This window comes from Bombina bombina, chromosome 5 (assembly GCF_027579735.1).
Source record: "Bombina bombina isolate aBomBom1 chromosome 5, aBomBom1.pri, whole genome shotgun sequence".
Taxonomy (NCBI): domain Eukaryota; kingdom Metazoa; phylum Chordata; class Amphibia; order Anura; family Bombinatoridae; genus Bombina; species Bombina bombina.
In genome coordinates this window covers 219,299,992-219,317,638 of record NC_069503.1, presented here as the reverse complement: position 1 = coordinate 219,317,638, position 17,647 = coordinate 219,299,992, and the positions used below count along the sequence as shown (strand labels likewise).

At 40.4% G+C, this 17,647-nt stretch overlaps 1 protein-coding gene across 1 annotated transcript in view; it reads right to left on the bottom strand.

Moving 5' to 3' along the window:
- Positions 1 to 17,647, bottom strand: part of CUL2 (cullin 2) — a 284,056-nt gene that overhangs the window by 167,684 nt on the left and 98,725 nt on the right. The window contains exons 7-9 of the mRNA XM_053713847.1: positions 7,070 to 7,166; positions 6,872 to 6,982; positions 2,526 to 2,688 (exon numbers count right to left, since the gene is read on the bottom strand). Of these exons, the coding sequence (XP_053569822.1) occupies positions 2,526 to 2,688; positions 6,872 to 6,982; positions 7,070 to 7,166 (371 nt within the window). The remainder of the gene's footprint in view (positions 1 to 2,525; positions 2,689 to 6,871; positions 6,983 to 7,069; positions 7,167 to 17,647) is intronic.

Below are 17,647 nucleotides of genomic sequence, written 5' to 3'. Positions count from 1 at the left end.
ACCTCACCACAGCTCCGCCGTGGCGCCTACCTGCCCCCAACACACTGATCCAGCTGTTAAGCTCCCGGATGCGTAAGACCGTCTGCTCTATTTTTGAAATATGACCATGCGGTCTCAGCAAGGACCCGAAACCAACGTCCCTCTTGGATCCTCACTTGAGCTCCGTCAGAACAAAGTGCGCCGCTTCCAGACACTTCCGGTCTGAAGCACGCAAAGGTAAATCCCGCCCCTCGTGGGCGGTGATCAGCTAAAAGCCCTCCGGCAAGGAAAAAAAATGGCCGGGAGAAAAAAGGCAACCGAGCACTAACAAGCGTATAGTCACGCTATCATCGCTTGTCTAGACCGCTCACACCGCTTTGCTGTGTGCTCTCTTTGCCACTTCCTGTAGGGAATGAGAATATCCCACAAGTAAGGATGAATCCGTGGACTGGATACACCTTGTAAGAGAAAAGGCTCTATTTCTGTTTAAATGTAGTGATGGCAAAAATGCTAAAAATGCTCTGGTCTTTTGGGGAATTTTTTTGTCTGAAATGTCCGGTCCTTAAGGGGTTAAGGACTGGTATGTAGATGTTGTAAATTAACACAAGGGCGGTGGCCTTGACAAGACAAAAGGAATCTGAGTTATAACTGAATATGTTACAGAGAAAGCAGTCAGAACTAACCTGGGACACAAAGCAGCTAACATCTAAAGGAGTTCTCCACATATCTGAAGAAACTTGGTAATAAGCTAAGATATTTTGTTATGTTATGTCCCATTTTATTTTAAAGAATTGTATCTTGGCACATATGTTATTTTGAATGTTTTTATAATTTGGCACTATGTAACCTGTATTGGTATTTTTGTTATTAAACATATAGAAAATCTAATTCTGTCTTTGGGCTCTAATAAGTGAATTTACACTCTGACGAGAAAAGGTTAAAGGCACATTACCTAATTGTTAATTTGTGCAATTTATTGGGGTTTCCAAGACACCAATTTTTTTCAAAGGTCTTGGTGGTGTCAGCAAGTAGTAACTGGGGTGGTATGGACAGGATTTTGGGGTTAATTTGGTGTCCCTTTGGGTCCTTTGTAGAGTTAAAGGTTAAGGGACCAGAAGCTGCGTGCTATTAACCCCTTCATGCCCATACCCTACCCATTATGACGGTTGAGTGGAAAGGCTTAATCGTCACACTAAGATTCCCTATAACATCATGTCAATAGCACAAAAAAATGGCAGGGCAGAGAGAAGTTTTACACCCACTAAATTTGGGGTCTCAGGATTTTTTTCTATCCGGTACCTCCTTAAAGGTACTAGTAGAGTGAAGCAACATAGAGATTACCAGTTCTAGTCTCATTCATAATCTTAAACATACAAAATTATTAATAGATTAGTTCTGGGCATGGTTTAAGGAAAGCAAATATTGACAATATTTACAACAAAAGTTTACTTATAAACACATTTAACCTGCTATCAGGATGGATTATTTACTGCTAAAAGAAGAAGTTAGATAATTCAGGAAGGTCATGCTGAAGTTCCCAATTCCAGCAAAGTGTTTTATAACCCAAAAATACGGAAACAATTTACTGCAAATTGTATTTCCAGTCACTAATGGTGCCCAAAAAAAGTCCCAAATTCATCCAACCTAAAGTTACAAGCATCTTAGAAGCAATGTTTAACACAGAACAGACCAAACAGCCGCCATAATATTATTTACTGTGCTAATTAGAGATAAAAATTCAATAACTTTTCTGAGCTAATATTCTATTAATGGGAGTCATGGCAATGTTCAGGATTCAAGAATAACTAATCAAAAAATGCTAAAGGAAAAATGTTTGAAATTGCGGAACAAGGCTGAGAATTAAAGTGAAGAAACTGCCTTATACTAAAGTAAATGCAATAAAACATATTACAATCATTAAACTAGTGTTTTCACAAGAAATGTACAATAAATTAATGTAAGCAGTGCTTTAATTTGTATCTTAAATAAGAACATTATTGCTAATAAAATATTAAATGTTAAAATAATTTGATCACCTCATCATTAAACAAAAAAGCTTAAGCCAATTACTTTCATTTTGCTAGCTCATCTGTGAAAATCTACTTAAAGGGACAGTAAAAGTGAAAATTAAACTTTCATGGTCTAGAAAGAATATTCAATTTTAAAACATTTCCAATTTAAATTATATTATCAAAGTGGCTTGTTTTCTTGCTATCCTTTAATGAAGAGTAAATTTAGGTGGGTTATGAAGTCCTATGATCCTACCTAGGTTTACTCTTCAATTTTTAAATTTGCTTTATTCTTTTGGTATCCTTTATTGAAGAGTAACCCTAGGTGGGCTCATAGGACTTCATAACCCACCTAGATTTACTTTTCAGTAAAGGATAGAAAGAACACAAGCAACTTTGAAAATCGAAGTAAATTGGAAATTTGTTTTAAAAAACAGTATGCTCTACCTGAATAACGAAAACAAAAACGTGAGTTGCATGTCCCTTTAAGTAAAATCCAGTTCTATAATGTATTAAATTTTACTGCTTGCTGCTTACCGCTTCTCCTTTCTTGTCTGATGATATTGTGACATTCTGCATGTAGAAACTGCAAGTGGTCTGCCACCATTCGCTGCTGGCATTCATGAATCACTTTATTATATGAACTGGGATTTAAATACTTCCGACATCGAATCTCTTCGTCTTTTAATCTACCTAAAATCTACACAAAAATATTTGCAAGAAATTTATTTGTGATTTTCTTATCTATTTAAGCTAAATCTGCGGCAAGTCACAATTCTAAATAAAGCTCATGTTGATTGTTTTTAATTTATTTATTTATATAATACTAATGTCACAATAAAATAAAATTAGATTTATGGTTTATAATTTATTGGAAATATTAAAACCATAGAAGAAAATCTGTATATATTCTCACCACTCACCTTCCAGTAATAGACCATGTATTTAGCAAAACCGGAGCAATTGTCTAATGATACTGGATCAACCAACAATCTTGTTAGAATGGACTGTCTTGATATGACAATTCACAATGAATTTTAAAATGAAAAATTCTTATATGTTACTATGCATATACAGGTGGCCCTCGGTTTACGCCGGTTTAATTTGCGCTGTTTCAGAATAACGGCCTTTTTTTTCAGTCATGTGACTGCTATTGAAAAGCATTGTGTGCATTGATTAAAATAGCCAGTAGGTGGAGCTGTCCGCTTGTGTTGCAGAAAAGATACACACATGCAGGCTGAAATTAATCAGTGTACACAGACCACAGACATTAGCTATCGAGCAAAGCTTTCAAAGGAACAAGATCTTCCTGTCTATGAATCAGTCCATTCTGGAATGCATAGAATTGTTACAGACCCAATATTATCTAACATCCTAACAATACAAAGAACTGTTTGCAGAAAAATGCAAGTTAAGTCTGTGTTGTGTGATTTTTTATTAGGGTTATAATGCTGTTCAGCAAAAGTTTTTGTTCATTTAACTTAGTTTGATGATGATACAATCTGTTGTGTAATTATTTTATTAGGTGCTGTTCAGCAAATGTTTGTTCATTTAATTTAGTTTAATTATATATTCTGTGTTGTGTGATTATTTGATACTGTTTATAATGCTGTTTAGCATTTCAAGTTTTCATTTCAAAGCTTTAAAAATAATGTATTAGGTGTTACTTATTACAATTTTGAGGGGCCTGGAACCTAACTCCCTCACTTCCCATACATTATAAACTGGGTTTCAATTTACAACAGTTTCGATTTACCACCATTCCTTCTGGAACCTAACCCCAGCATAAACTGAGGGCTACCTGTACTACAACAAAGCTAAGTGGCAAAATGTTGTGTCATCACATAGAATTACAATATTTAATGAATTGGCATCCAGTATTAAAAGTGAAAATAATACTGGAAAAGAAAGCAATTTATACTTACTAATAAATTAGTAGAACCATATCAGAAAAACTGGATAGATGGCCTCTGACTACCAACGTATGTAGACACACCTTAAAGACATCACTACATACACCCCCTTTACTACTATAGTCAGTTCAGGTAGAGAAACACAATAACCTATGAGGAGAAAGGGATTTGACCCTAAAAGTACTCTTATGAGTTAAAGGGTCATTCTGGTCAAAATTTAATGCACATAGATGAATTACATATTTGAATAGAAACTTATTTGCAATATACATGATTTGACAAAAATGCTTCTAGTAAAAGTTATCCCGGTTTAAGTGTTAACATTTTTCTCTGCACATGCAGCATAGCTAGATATTCTCAGTGCACTAGCATTTTAAATAATGCAGCTACTCAGAGTGCCAGTGGGGCTTGTATCAAGTCAGCAAATAACAAATTGAGTCATTACTAGATGGTACAAGCTCTTTGAGCAAGTGCTGTGCTTAAAATGCTGAGGCACTGTGCATACTAAAGTACACTCTAAACAGCTATAGCTTTATATTATATTACAAAATTGCTCCATTTTGAAGTTGAAATGCATCCATGTGGATTTTGTCTGGAATGTCCAAATGTAAAATAATACATGTGCCAGGCCTTTTTGTAATTCTTCAGTGAGCAAACTGATTGGCCAGTAAGCAGAAATCTATTTATTGTTCACATTTCCATGCAACCATATCATAAGAGAAGTTTCAATGCCATTGATTTATACAATACATTTTTAAATCTCAAATTGCCCTAAATGTTCTCCATTTTGTTGACTGGAATAGGAAAGAATGAGTAAAGATCCCAATGATCTTATATAATAGCAAAAAAAATCCCAAAAATAGCAACAACAAAAAAAGCCCCCCTCCCCACACCACTCCCTTCACCAAACCAAGAGGGATGTGAGAAAGAAGAATGCAGAGAGAAAAGAACTGGTTAGATCTATTCTGTATACCTGAAAAACAGTCCCGATAGCCCATGAATCTGAAAAATAATTTCAGTGTCCTGAAAAAGCCTCAACCTGCTTCCTAAAGGAAGAAAGTGAGAGGACAAGGCATGGACACATTGCCATTGTTAGGAGGGGCCTTAGGCTTGCTCTTATAATCCTGAGGAATATCATTTGAGCCTGGCCAAAAGAGAAATTACCTGGATAAGTAATGCTGGTAATAATATATACTGTATTTAAGCCAGTGTCATAATTTAAAGGGACATTAAAAAAAAAAAAAAGTGTAGAAAGAAAATGCTCTAATGTGCTTTATGTAAAAGTACAATCATAAAATGCTCTAACTACCTGACAATGAGTTAAACACATAGTTAAGCAATGAACTACAATCATCTAGAGAATCAGCAGGAATACCAGGACACCATGCATCGTAAGACATATTCAAAGACAGTCAGATATTCCCCTTTAAGCAAAAAGGCAACTTAACAATGAATATGGTACACTTAACTGATGCAGGAACAGGAAACATATGAAATAGACTTGAACTTAAGCTTATAGCGGTCATCAGCACTCGGCTATAACTAATAAGAAGGCACAGATTGCTAGCACACATCATATAATAGTGCCAAAATTCTATACTGTTGACACAGCTATAAAGACACTACATAAAATCAGTATCTGTATCCAAGGGAATTTAAAGATTTAAAATATGTTTTCAGAGCAGGACAGGGCCATATGGATAAGCCCAATGCACTGAAGACCTGAGACACAGCACAGATAATAAGCTAGTTAGAAAATCACTAACACCATATAACACCATACTGCTTGTTCTTGAAAGACCAGTTATATAGCTATGGGTAACTGGTAGAGGGTACACTCAGAGTACGTCACAACCCCACAATGAACCTCTCAAGAGAAAAGCAGTGTCTGCGTTTTGAGGGCTCTAGCATAATCATAGAATGGCGACCCAACAATTGTTAGGTTGTGTCTGTACCATTACAGCATAGATTGAACTGTCTTATTAGGGGTCAAAACTTTATTCTCAATCTTTGCAAAAACAAACAAATGCTTCAGCTAATGCAGAGCTTAACAGACTCCCAAATTTGTAGAAACCAAAGTGACTAAAACATGAAGGGGAGAGGTACATGTTGGAAAGGGAACACGCAATCTCAGACTCAGAGAAAGCATTTCCACCTACTCCAATGGTCAGCCGCCCATCCACGTGTTCTGATATGGTTCGCAGTGTGAAGCAAAGCAGTAATTTGAAGAACACCAGCTACAGTATTTTGCTTTGTATTAGAATGGCCTATGATAAACGATCCACTCCTACAGGATCAGATGATCGCTCTTTATATTACTCATAAATCATCTGCCCAAATGTTTTTTAAACTAACTGTCCAAAAAAGTTCAAGAAACCCTGTTACAAATAACTAAGTGCCAATACTACAAGATATTACAAACAACTAGTAAGTGGGGAACAATTTCATGTGGGGTAGTAAGCCAGTCACTAGCTGCAACACAATATTTGTGTTACCAGTTTTTACTATTAGTAGTTAAAGAGACATGGAACCCATTTTTTTCACGATTCAAGCGGAGCATTTAAACAACTTTCCAATTAACTTCTATTATCGAATTTGTGCTTGGTATAATTTTTTAAAGTGGAGGCTCAGAAGCAGCAATGTACTAATGAGAGCCAATAACAAGAGACATATGTACAGCCCCCAATAAGCAGCTTGCACCCAGTAGTGCACTGCCGCGCCAAACCATACCTTTTCAAAAAAGAACAACAAGAGAAAGAAGCAAATTATATAAGTAAATTGGAAAGTTATTTAAAATTGCTTGCTCTGAATCGTGAAAGCTTAATTTTTTTAATTTACTGCCCCTTTAAGAAAATCATCTGTGCATCTAATATCTCAATCTGTTTAATTTGGACAATATCAATAACAATATATTTTACATACCGCAATGTTAATTAGTTAGGAGAAGAAAAAATAAAATACATGGCATACCTTTTCCATATACTGTGAACAATTTGATTCTTGTAGTAAATTTGATGCTTCCTGTTTGTAATACTCCCCCGTTTCAGCCAGAAAAGGCCACTCAAAAATTTCTTGATAAAACTAATGTAGGCAAAAAGTGACATCAAAATTAAGCAGATATAATAGTTAAATACATAAATAAATAAGTTAAAAATGAAAGTGAATTACCTTTAAGGGAAATTTTTTCTTATACTGTTCAACATGAACAAAGGAGTCAATAACCCCGTGGATTACTTTTTGATTTGGATCTTCCCCACATCGATCACTGAAAAAGAAAATGTATGCTTACCTGATAAAAAAATATTTTTTTTTGACATGAGGAGTCCACGGATCATCTAATTACTATTGGGAATATCACTCCTGCCCAGCAGGAAGCGGCAAAGAGCACCACAGCAAAGCTGTTAAATATCACCTCCCTTCCCTCCCAACCCAGTCATTCGACCGAAGTAAAGGAGAGAAAGGAAGTAACAAGGTGCAGAGGTGTCTGAAGTTTTTAATAAACCAACAACCTGTCTATTCAAAACAGGGCGGGCCGTGGACTCATCGTGTCAAGAAATAAATAAATTTATCAGGTAAGCATAAATTTTCTTTTATCTTTAATGACACGATGAGCCCACGGATCATCTAATTACTATTGGGAATCAACACCCAAGCTAGAGTACACAGATGATACAGGAGGGACAAGACAGGGAACTTAAACGGAAGGCACCACTGCTTGAAGAACCTTTCTCCCAAAAGCGGCCTCAGCCGAGGCAAGTGTGTCAAATTTGTAGAATTTTGAGAAAGTGTGAAGAGAGGACCAAGTTGCAGCCTTGCAAATCTGTTCCACAGAAGCTTAATTTTTGAATGCCCATGAGGAAGCAACAGCCCTCGTGGAATGAGCCGTAACACTCTCTGGAGGTCGCTGTCCAGCAGTTTCATAGGCAAAACGAATAATACTCTTCAGCCAAAAGGAAAGAGAAGTAGCCGTAGCTTTCTGTCCCTTACGCTGTCCCGAGAAAACCACAAACAAAGCAAAAGACTGCCGAAAATCCTTAGTCGCCTGTAAGTAAAATTTTAAGGCACGTACCACGTCTAAATTGTGCAGAAGCCGTTCCTTCTGAGAAGAAGGATTAGGATATAAGGAAGGAACAACAATCTCCTGATTAATGTTCCTGTCAGAAACTACCTTAGGTAGAAATCCTAACTTTGTACGTAAAACTACCTTATCCGAATGAAAAATAAGGAAAGGAGACTCATACTGCAATGCCGAGAGTTCTGACAACAAGAAACAAAACTTTACAAGATAACAACTTAATATCTAAGGAATGCATAGGCTCAAACGGAGCCCCTTGAAGTACCTTAAGAACTAAATTAAGACTCTAGGGAGGAGTAACTGGTTTGAACACAGGCCTGATCCTGACCAAGGCCTGGCAAAAAGATTGCACATCTGGTACGTCCGCCAGACGCTTATGTAACAAAATAGACAAGGCAGATATTTGACCCTTTAGGGAACTTGCCGATAATCCTTTCTCCAAACCCTCTTGGAGAAAAGACAAAATTCTAGGAATCCTAACTCTGCTCCAAGAGTAGCCCTTGGTTTCACACCAATAGAGATATTTACGCCATATCTTGTAGAAAATGTTCCTAGTTATGGTTTTACGAGCCGGAATCATGGTCTCTATGACCGATTCTGAAAAGCGGGATGATGTCCATTGCCACTACCATCAGCCCGATTACCTCCATGCACTGAGCCACTGATGGCCGAGAAGCGGACTGAAGTGCTAGGCAAGAATCGAAATTCTTTGATTTCCTGACTTCTGTCAGAAAAATCTTCATTGATAGAGAATCTATTATGGTTCTCAAGAAAGTTACCCTTGTATTTGGAACTAAGGAGCTCTTTTCCAAATTTACCTTCCATCAGTGAGATTGCAGGAAGGATAACAACATTTCCGTGTGGGACCTTGCTTGTTGAAAGGATGGCGCCTGGACCAGAATGTCGTCCAGATATGGGGCGCCACTGCAATGCCCTGTAATCAAAACACCGCCAACAGAGATCCCAGAATCTATGAGAAAATTTTGGGAGCTGTGGCAAGACCGAAAGGAAGAGCTACGAATTGGAACCGTTTGTCTAGAAAGGCAAACCTTAGAAACTTGTGATGATCCCTGTGAATGGGAACATGTAGGTACGCGTCCTTTAAATCCACAGTTGTCATAAATTGACCCTCTTGGTCCAAAGGAAGAATGGAACGAATAGCTTCCATCTTGAAGGACGGTACTCTGAGGAATTTGTTTAGACTTGAGATCTAAAATTGGTCTGAAGGCTCCCTCTTTTTTGGGAACCACGAACAGATTGGAATAAAATCCCAGACCCCGTTCCTGCATCGGAATAGGAACTATTACTCACAGGTCGGAGAGGTCCTGTACACATTGCAAAAACGCCTCTCTTTTTGTCTGGTCTACAGATACTCTTGAAAGCAGAAACCTGCCTCTGGGAGGACAACTTTTACACTCTAGTTTGTATCCCTGGGACACTATTTCTACTGCCCAGGGATCCTAAACATCTCGAGCCCAAGCCTGGGCGAAAAAGGAAAGTCTGCCCCCTACAAGATCCGGTTCCGGATCGGGGGGCATGCCCTTCATGCTGTCTTTGATTCAATAGCAGGCTTCTTGGATTGTTTTCCTATATTCTAATACTTATTGAGCCTCCAGGAAGACTGTTCCTGCTTGGAGGCGCAAGCAAAAGAATTTCCTTTGAAATTTCGAAAGGAACGAAAATTACTCTGACGTCCCTTTTGCTTGTTTCTCTTATCCTGAGGGAGAAGATGACCCTTTCCTCCCGTGATATCAGAGATTATTTCCGTCAAGCCCAATCCAAAGAAGGTCTTCCCCTTGTAAGGGATCGCTAGAAGTTTAGACTTAGATGACACATCCGAGGACCAAGGTTTTAACCATAAGGCTCTGCGAGCTAAGACGGCAAAGCCTGAAATCTTTGCTCCCAACTTGATAACCTGTAGGGAAGCATCAGTAATAAAGGAATTAGCCAACTTAAGGGCTTTTATCCTATCCTGAATCTCATCAAGGGGAGTGTCTGTCCTAATAGCATCAGACAACGCATCAAACCAATATGCCGCCGCACTAGTGACGGTAGCAATGCACACAGCTGGTTGCCATTGTAAACCCTAGTGTACATACATCTTTTTGATTAACCCCTCTAATTTTTTGTCCATAGGATCTTTGAAAGCACAACTATCCTCTATGGGTATAGTAGTTCTCTTAGCTAGGGTGCAGACAGCTCCTTCCACCTTGAGGACTGTTTGCCAAGCCTCCTTGACAGAGTTGGCTATGGGAAACATCTTTTTAAATATAGGAGATGGAGAAAAAGGGATACCCGGTCTCTCCCACTCCTTAGCAAAGATCTCAGAAGCTCGGTCTGGTACCAAAAAAAAACCTCTATTGAGGAAGGTACCTCAAAATATTTGTTTAGCTTACTGGATTTCTTAGGATTAACGACGACCGTGGAGTCGCTGTCCAATGTAGCCAAAACCTCCTTAAGTAACAGACAGAGGTGTTCTAGCTTAAACCTGAAAGATACCACTTCAGTATCAGCAAGAGAAATTACACTGTCAGAATCTGAAATTTCACCTTCAGATGCTACTACGGTATCCTCCTCCTCAGGCTGCTGTGAGGGGGCATTCGAAATAGCAACAACTGTGTCAGAAACCTCCCTTACTGAATGTCTGATTTTCCTCTTACGCTTCCCCTGCAACATTGGAAAAGCAGACAACGCATCTGAAACTGCAGAAGGCATGAAAGAAGCGATGTCTTGTAACGTAACTCCAGCAGGAGCTAGAGAGGAAGCGCAGGGCACTGCATGTGTGGGCGGTAAAATTTTGGACGCTTGAGGAGAAAGCTGCGGCATATATTGAACATTATCATTAGACTCCTGAACAGCATCCTCTTTGAAAAAACAGAGTTTATGTTTACCTGATAAATTACTTTCTCCAACGGTGTGTCCGGTCCACGGCGTCATCCTTACTTGTGGGATATTCTCTTCCCCAACAGGAAATGGCAAAGAGCCCAGCAAAGCTGGTCACATGATCCCTCCTAGGCTCCGCCTTCCCCAGTCATTCGACCGACGTAAAGGAGGAATATTTGCATAGGAGAAATCATATGATACCGTGGTGACTGTAGTTAGAGAAAATAAATCATCAGACCTGATTAAAAAACCAGGGCGGGCCGTGGACCGGACACACCGTTGGAGAAAGTAATTTATCAGGGAAACATAAATTCTGTTTTCTCCAACATAGGTGTGTCCGGTCCACGGCGTCATCCTTACTTGTGGGAACCAATACCAAAGCTTTAGGACACGGATGATGGGAGGGAGCAAATCAGGTCACCTAGATGGAAGGCACCACGGTTTGCAAAACCTTTCTCCCAAAAATAGCCTCAGAAGAAGCAAAAGTATCAAATTTGTAAAATTTGGTAAAAGTGTACAGTGAAGACCAAGTCGCTGCCTTACATATCTGATCAACAGAAGCCTCGTTCTTGAAGGCCCATGTGGAAGCCACAGCCCTAGTGGAATGAGCTGTGATTCTTTCAGGAGGCTGCCGTCCGGCAGTCTCATAAGCCAATCTGATGATGCTTTTAAGCCAAAAAGAGAGAGAGGTAGAAGTTGCTTTTTGACCTCTCCTTTTACCAGAATAAACAACAAACAAGGAAGATGTTTGTCTGAAATCCTTTGTAGCCTCTAAATAGAATTTTAGAGCACGAACTACATCCAAATTGTGCAACAAACGTTCCTTCTTTGAAACTGGATTCGGACACAAAGAAGGCACAACTATCTCCTGGTTAATATTTTTGTTAGAAACAACTTTCGGAAGAAAACCAGGTTTAGTACGCAAAACCACCTTATCTGCATGGAACACCAGATAAGGAGGAGAACACTGCAGAGCAGATAACTCTGAAACTCTTCTAGCAGAAGAAATTGCAACCAAAAACAAAACTTTCCAAGATAATAACTTAATATCTACGGAATGTAAGGGTTCAAACGGAACCCCTTGAAGAACTGAAAGAACTAAATTGAGACTCCAAGGAGGAGTCCAAGGTTTGTAAACAGGCTTGATTCTAACCAGAGCCTGAACAAAAGCCTGAACATCTGGCACAGCCGCCAGCTTCTTGTGAAGTAAAACAGATAAAGCAGAAATCTGTCCCTTCAAAGAACTTGCAGATAATCCTTTCTCCAAACCCTCTTGTAGAAAGGATAGAATCTTAGGAATTTTTACCCTGTTCCATGGCAATCCTTTCGATTCGCACCAACAGATATATTTCTTCCATACTTTATGGTAAATTTTCCTAGTTACAGGCTTTCTAGCCTGAATAAGAGTATCAATGACAGAATCTGAGAACCCACGCTTTGATAAAATCAAGCGTTCAATCTCCAAGCAGTCAGTTGGAGTGATGCCAGATTCGGATGTTCGAACGGACCTTGAACAAGAAGGTCCCGTCTCAAAGGTAGCTTCCATGGTGGAGCCGATGACATATTCACCAGGTCTGCATACCAAGTTCTGCGTGGCCACGCAGGAGCTATCAAGATCACCGAAGCCCTCTCTTGATTGATCCTGGCTACCAGCCTGGGAATGAGAGGAAACGGTGGGAACACATAAGCTAGGTTGAAGGTCCAGGGCGCTACTAGTGCATCTACTAGAGTCGCCTTGGGATCCCTGGATCTGGACCCGTAGCAAGGAACCTTGAAGTTCTGACGAGACGCTATCAGATCCATGTCTGGAATGCCCCATAATTGAGTTATTTGGGCAAAGATTTCCGGATGGAGTTCCCACTCCCCCGGATGAAATGTCTGACGACTCAGAAAATCCGCTTCCCAATTTTCCACTCCTGGGATGTGGATTGCAGACAAGTGGCAGGAGTGAAGCTCCGCCCATTGAATTACTTTGGTCACTTCTTCCATCGCCAGGGAACTCCTTGTTCCCCCCTGATGGTTGATATATGCAACAGTCGTCATGTTGTCTGATTGAAACCTTATGAATTTGGCCTTTGCTAGTTGAGGCCAAGCCTTGAGAGCATTGAATATCGCTCTCAGTTCCAGAATGTTTATCGGGAGAAGAGATTCTTCCCGAGACCATAGACCCTGAGCCTTCAGGTGTTTCCAGACCGCGCCCCAGCCCACCAGGCTGGCGTCGGTCGTTACAATGACCCACTCTGGTCTTCTGAAGCTCATCCCTTGGGACAGGTTGTCCAGGGTCAGCCACCAACGGAGTGAATCTCTGGTCCTCTGATCTACTTGGATCGTCGGGGACAAATCTGTATAATCCCCATTCCACTGTCTGAGCATGCACAGTTGTAATGGTCTTAGATGAATTCGCGCAAAAGGAACTATGTCCATTGCCGCAACCATCAAACCTATTACTTCCATGCACTGCGCTATGGAAGGAAGAAGAACAGAATGAAGTACTTGACAAAAGCTTAGAAGTTTTGATTTTCTGGCTTCTGTCAGAAAAATCTTCATTTCCAAGGAGTCTATTATTGTTCCCAAGAAGGGAACTCTTGTTGACGGGAATAGAGAACTTTTTTCTACGTTCACTTTCCACCCGTGAGATCTGAGAAAGGCTAGGACAATGTCCGTATAAGCCTTTGCTTGTGGTAGAGACGACGCTTGAATCAGAATGTCGTCCAAGTAGGGTACTACTGCAATGCCCCTTGGCCTTAGTACCGCTAGAAGGGACCCTAGTACCTTTGTGAAAATTCTTGGAGCAGTGGCTAGTCCGAATGGAAGTGCCACAAACTGGTAATGCTTGTCCAGAAAGGCGAATCTTAGGAACCGATGATGTTCCTTGTGGATAGGAATATGTAGATACGCATCCTTTAAATCCACTGTGGTCATGAATTGACCTTCCCGGATGGTAGGAAGAATTGTCCGAATGGTTTCCATCTTGAACGATGGGACCTTGAGAAATTTGTTTAGGATCTTGAGATCCAAAATTGGCCTGAATGTTCCCTCTTTTTTGGGAACTATGAACAGATTGGAGTAAAACCCCATCCCTTGTTCTCCTAATGGAACAGGATGAATCACTCCCATTTTTAACAGGTCTTCTACACAATGTAAGAATGCCTGTCTTTTTATTTGGTCTGAAGACAATTGAGACCTGTGGAACCTTCCCCTTGGGGGTAGTTCCTTGAATTCCAGGAGATAACCTTGAGAAACTATTTCTAGCGCCCAAGGATCCTGAACATCTCTTGCCCAAGCCTGAGCGAAGAGAGAGAGTCTGCCCCCCACCAGATCCGGTCCCGGATCGGGGGCCAGCATCTCATGCTGTCTTGGTAGCGGTAGCGGGCTTCTTGGCCTGCTTACCTTTGTTCCAGCCTTGCATCGGTCTCCAGGCTGGCTTGGTTTGAGAAGAATTACCCTCTTGCTTAGAGGATGTAGAATTTGAGGCTGGTCCGTTTCTGCGAAAGGGACGAAAATTTGTTTTATTTTTAGCCTTAAAAGACCTATCCTGAGGAAGGGCGTGGCCCTTACCCCCAGTGATGTCTGAAATAATCTCTTTCAAGTCAGGGCCAAACAGCGTTTTCCCCTTGAAAGGGATGTTAAGCAATCTGTTCTTGGAGGACACATCCGCTGACCAAGACTTCAGCCAAAGCGCTCTGCGCGCCACAATAGCAAAACCTGAATTTTTCGCCGCTAATCTAGCTAATTGCAAAGTGGCGTCTAAGGTAAAAGAGTTAGCCAACTTAAGTGCTTGAACTCTGTCCATAACCTCCTCATAAGAGGATGCTTGATTGAGCGACTTTTCTAGTTCCTCGAACCAGAAACACGCTGCTGTAGTGACAGGAACAATGCATGAAATTGGTTGTAGAAGGTAACCTTGCTGAACAAACATCTTTTTAAGCAAACCCTCTAATTTTTTATCCATAGGATCTTTGAAAGCACAACTATCTTCTATAGGGATAGTGGTGCGTTTGTTTAGAGTAGAAACCGCCCCCTCAACCTTGGGGACTGTCTGCCATAAGTCCTTCCTGGGGTCGACCATAGGAAATAATTTCTTAAATATAGGGGGAGGGACAAAAGGTATGCCGGGCCTTTCCCATTCTTTATTTACAATGTCCGCCACCCGCTTGGGTATAGGAAAAGCTTCGGGGGGCACCGGGACCTCTAGGAACCTGTCCATCTTACATAATTTCTCTGGAATGACCAAATTGTCACAATCATCCAGAGTAGATAACACCTCCTTAAGCAGAGCGCGGAGATGTTCCAATTTAAATTTAAATGTAATAACGTCAGGTTCAGCTTGCTGAGAAATTTTTCCTGAATCTGAAATTTCTCCCTCAGACAAAACCTCCCTAGCCCCTTCAGACTGGTGTAAGGGCATGTCAGAACCATTATCATCAGCGTCCTCATGCTCTTCAGTATCTAAAACAGAGCAGTCGCGCTTTCGCTGATAAGTGGGCATTTTGGCTAAAATGTTTTTAATAGAATTATCCATTACAGCCGTTAATTGTTGCATAGTAAGGAGGATTGGCGCACTAGATTCACTAGGGACCTCCTGAGTGGGCAAGACTGGTGTAGACATAGAAGGAGATGATGCAGTACCATGCTTACTCCCCTCACTTAAGGAATCATTTTGGGCAACATTATTATCAGTGGCATCATTGTCCCTACTTTGTTTGTCACATTCATCACATATATTTAAATGGAGAGGAACCTTGGCTTCCGAACATACAGAACATCGTCTATCTGATAGTTCAGACATGTTAATAGGCATAAACTTGATAACAAAGCACAAAAAACGTTTTAAAATAAAACCGTTACTGTCTCTTTAAATTTTAAACTGAACACACTTTTTTACTGAATATACGCAAAAGTATGAAGGAAATGTTCAAAATTCACCAAAATTTCACCACAGTGTCATAAAGCCTTAAAAGTATTGCACACCAAATTTGAAAGCTTTAACTCTTAAAATAACGGAACCGGAGCCGTTTTTACATTTAACCCCTATACAGTCCCTGGTATCTGCTTTGCTGAGACCCAACCAAGCCCAGAGGGGAATACGATACCAAATGACGCCTTCAATAAGCTTTTTCAGTGGATCTGAGCTCCTCACACATGCATCTGCATGCCTTGCTTCTCAAAAACAACTACGCATTAGTGGCGCGAAAATGAGGCTCTGCCTATGACTAGAAAAGGCCCCCAGTGAAAAAGGTGTCCAATACAGTGCCTGCCGTTTTTTTAATAAAATTCCCAAGATTAAAATAACTCTCCAAAGTTATAAACCATTAAATATGCTTATAAAGTAATCGTTTTGGCCCAGAAAAATGTCTACCAGTCTTTAAAGCCCTTGTGAAGCCCTTTTATTCTTATATTGAAAATTAAGAAAATGGCTTACCGGATCCCATAGGGAAAATGACAGCTTCCAGCATTACCAAGTCTTGTTAGAAATGTGTCATACCTCAGGCAGCCAAAGTCTGCTCACTGTTTCCCCCAACTGAAGTTAATTCCTCTCAACAGTCCTGTGTGGAAACAGCCATCGATTTTAGTAACGGTTGCTAAAATCATTTTCCTCATACAAACAGAAATCTTCATCTCTTTTCTGTTTCAGAGTAAATAGTACATACCAGCACTATTTTAAAATAACAAACTCTTGATAGAAGAATAAAAACTACATTTAAACACCAAAAAACTCTGAGCCATCTCCGTGGAGATGTTGCCTGTGCAACGGCAAAGAGAATGACAGGGGAAGGCGGAGCCTAGGAGGGATCATGTGACCAGCTTTGCTGGGCTCTTTGCCATTTCCTGTTGGGGAAGAGAATATCCCACAAGTAAGGATGACGCCGTGGACCGGACACACCTATGTTGGAGAAATGATGGCTCAGTAAAAAGTCTCTCTCTATAGTTTAAAGTCCTCTCAATACATGAGGAACAGAAAGGAATTGGTGATCAAAACATAAAGAACAAGTGGCAGCTTGCAAGGGCTCTTGGTCCATTCTTGACTCACAATGGGTCAATTTATTAATACTAAGATAGAGTTTTAAAGTAAAAGTTAAACAGAACAAAAAACGTTACTGTGTCTTTAACAAAAATAAAAAGTTACCGTTTTAAAATTTAAAGCATGGATGACAGAAATAAAAAAAAATACCCAGCAGATCACCTCTACACCTCAGCAGAACTTTGCTGAGGTGCCTACCTGTCTGATGCAATCGACCCTCTCTCACTGATAGATCTGGAACTCTACAGCCGATATAGGAGCTAGAGATGTGTAGTATAAAAATAGGCTGACTAACTTCTCCTTCCGACTACCAGGAAGAGGAAGGAAAAAGGCGTGCAATGCGATAACCGCCTCCACTAGTACCGCCCATCGTGGGCGTCGTCAATTTTGTCATCTCCCGGTCGTGTATTATTGATAAAAAACGCCTGGGAGATGTGAACCACCATAATGCCTATGCCTTCTCATGTCCAGCCCCAGTGCCTGCGCTTATACTGTCCACATCTTCCTCCTGATAACGTAGCAGATTTGTGCTTACAAATAAAGTGCCCCATACCAATGAGTCTCTTTATTGTCCCATTTCTATGAAATAAAGTGCCCAACCTTTTTCCGAGTCCTGTTATCCCCAGATAATAAGTCAGCACTTACCGCATAATCTGCCCGACAATAAGGCAGCTCCCAGGTTTGAGAGGTCCTCTCCCTTACATGGACCTGTGAACAAAAATAAAGACTGAGTAAAATCCCTCAGACTTTCAGAAGTAGGACAGCA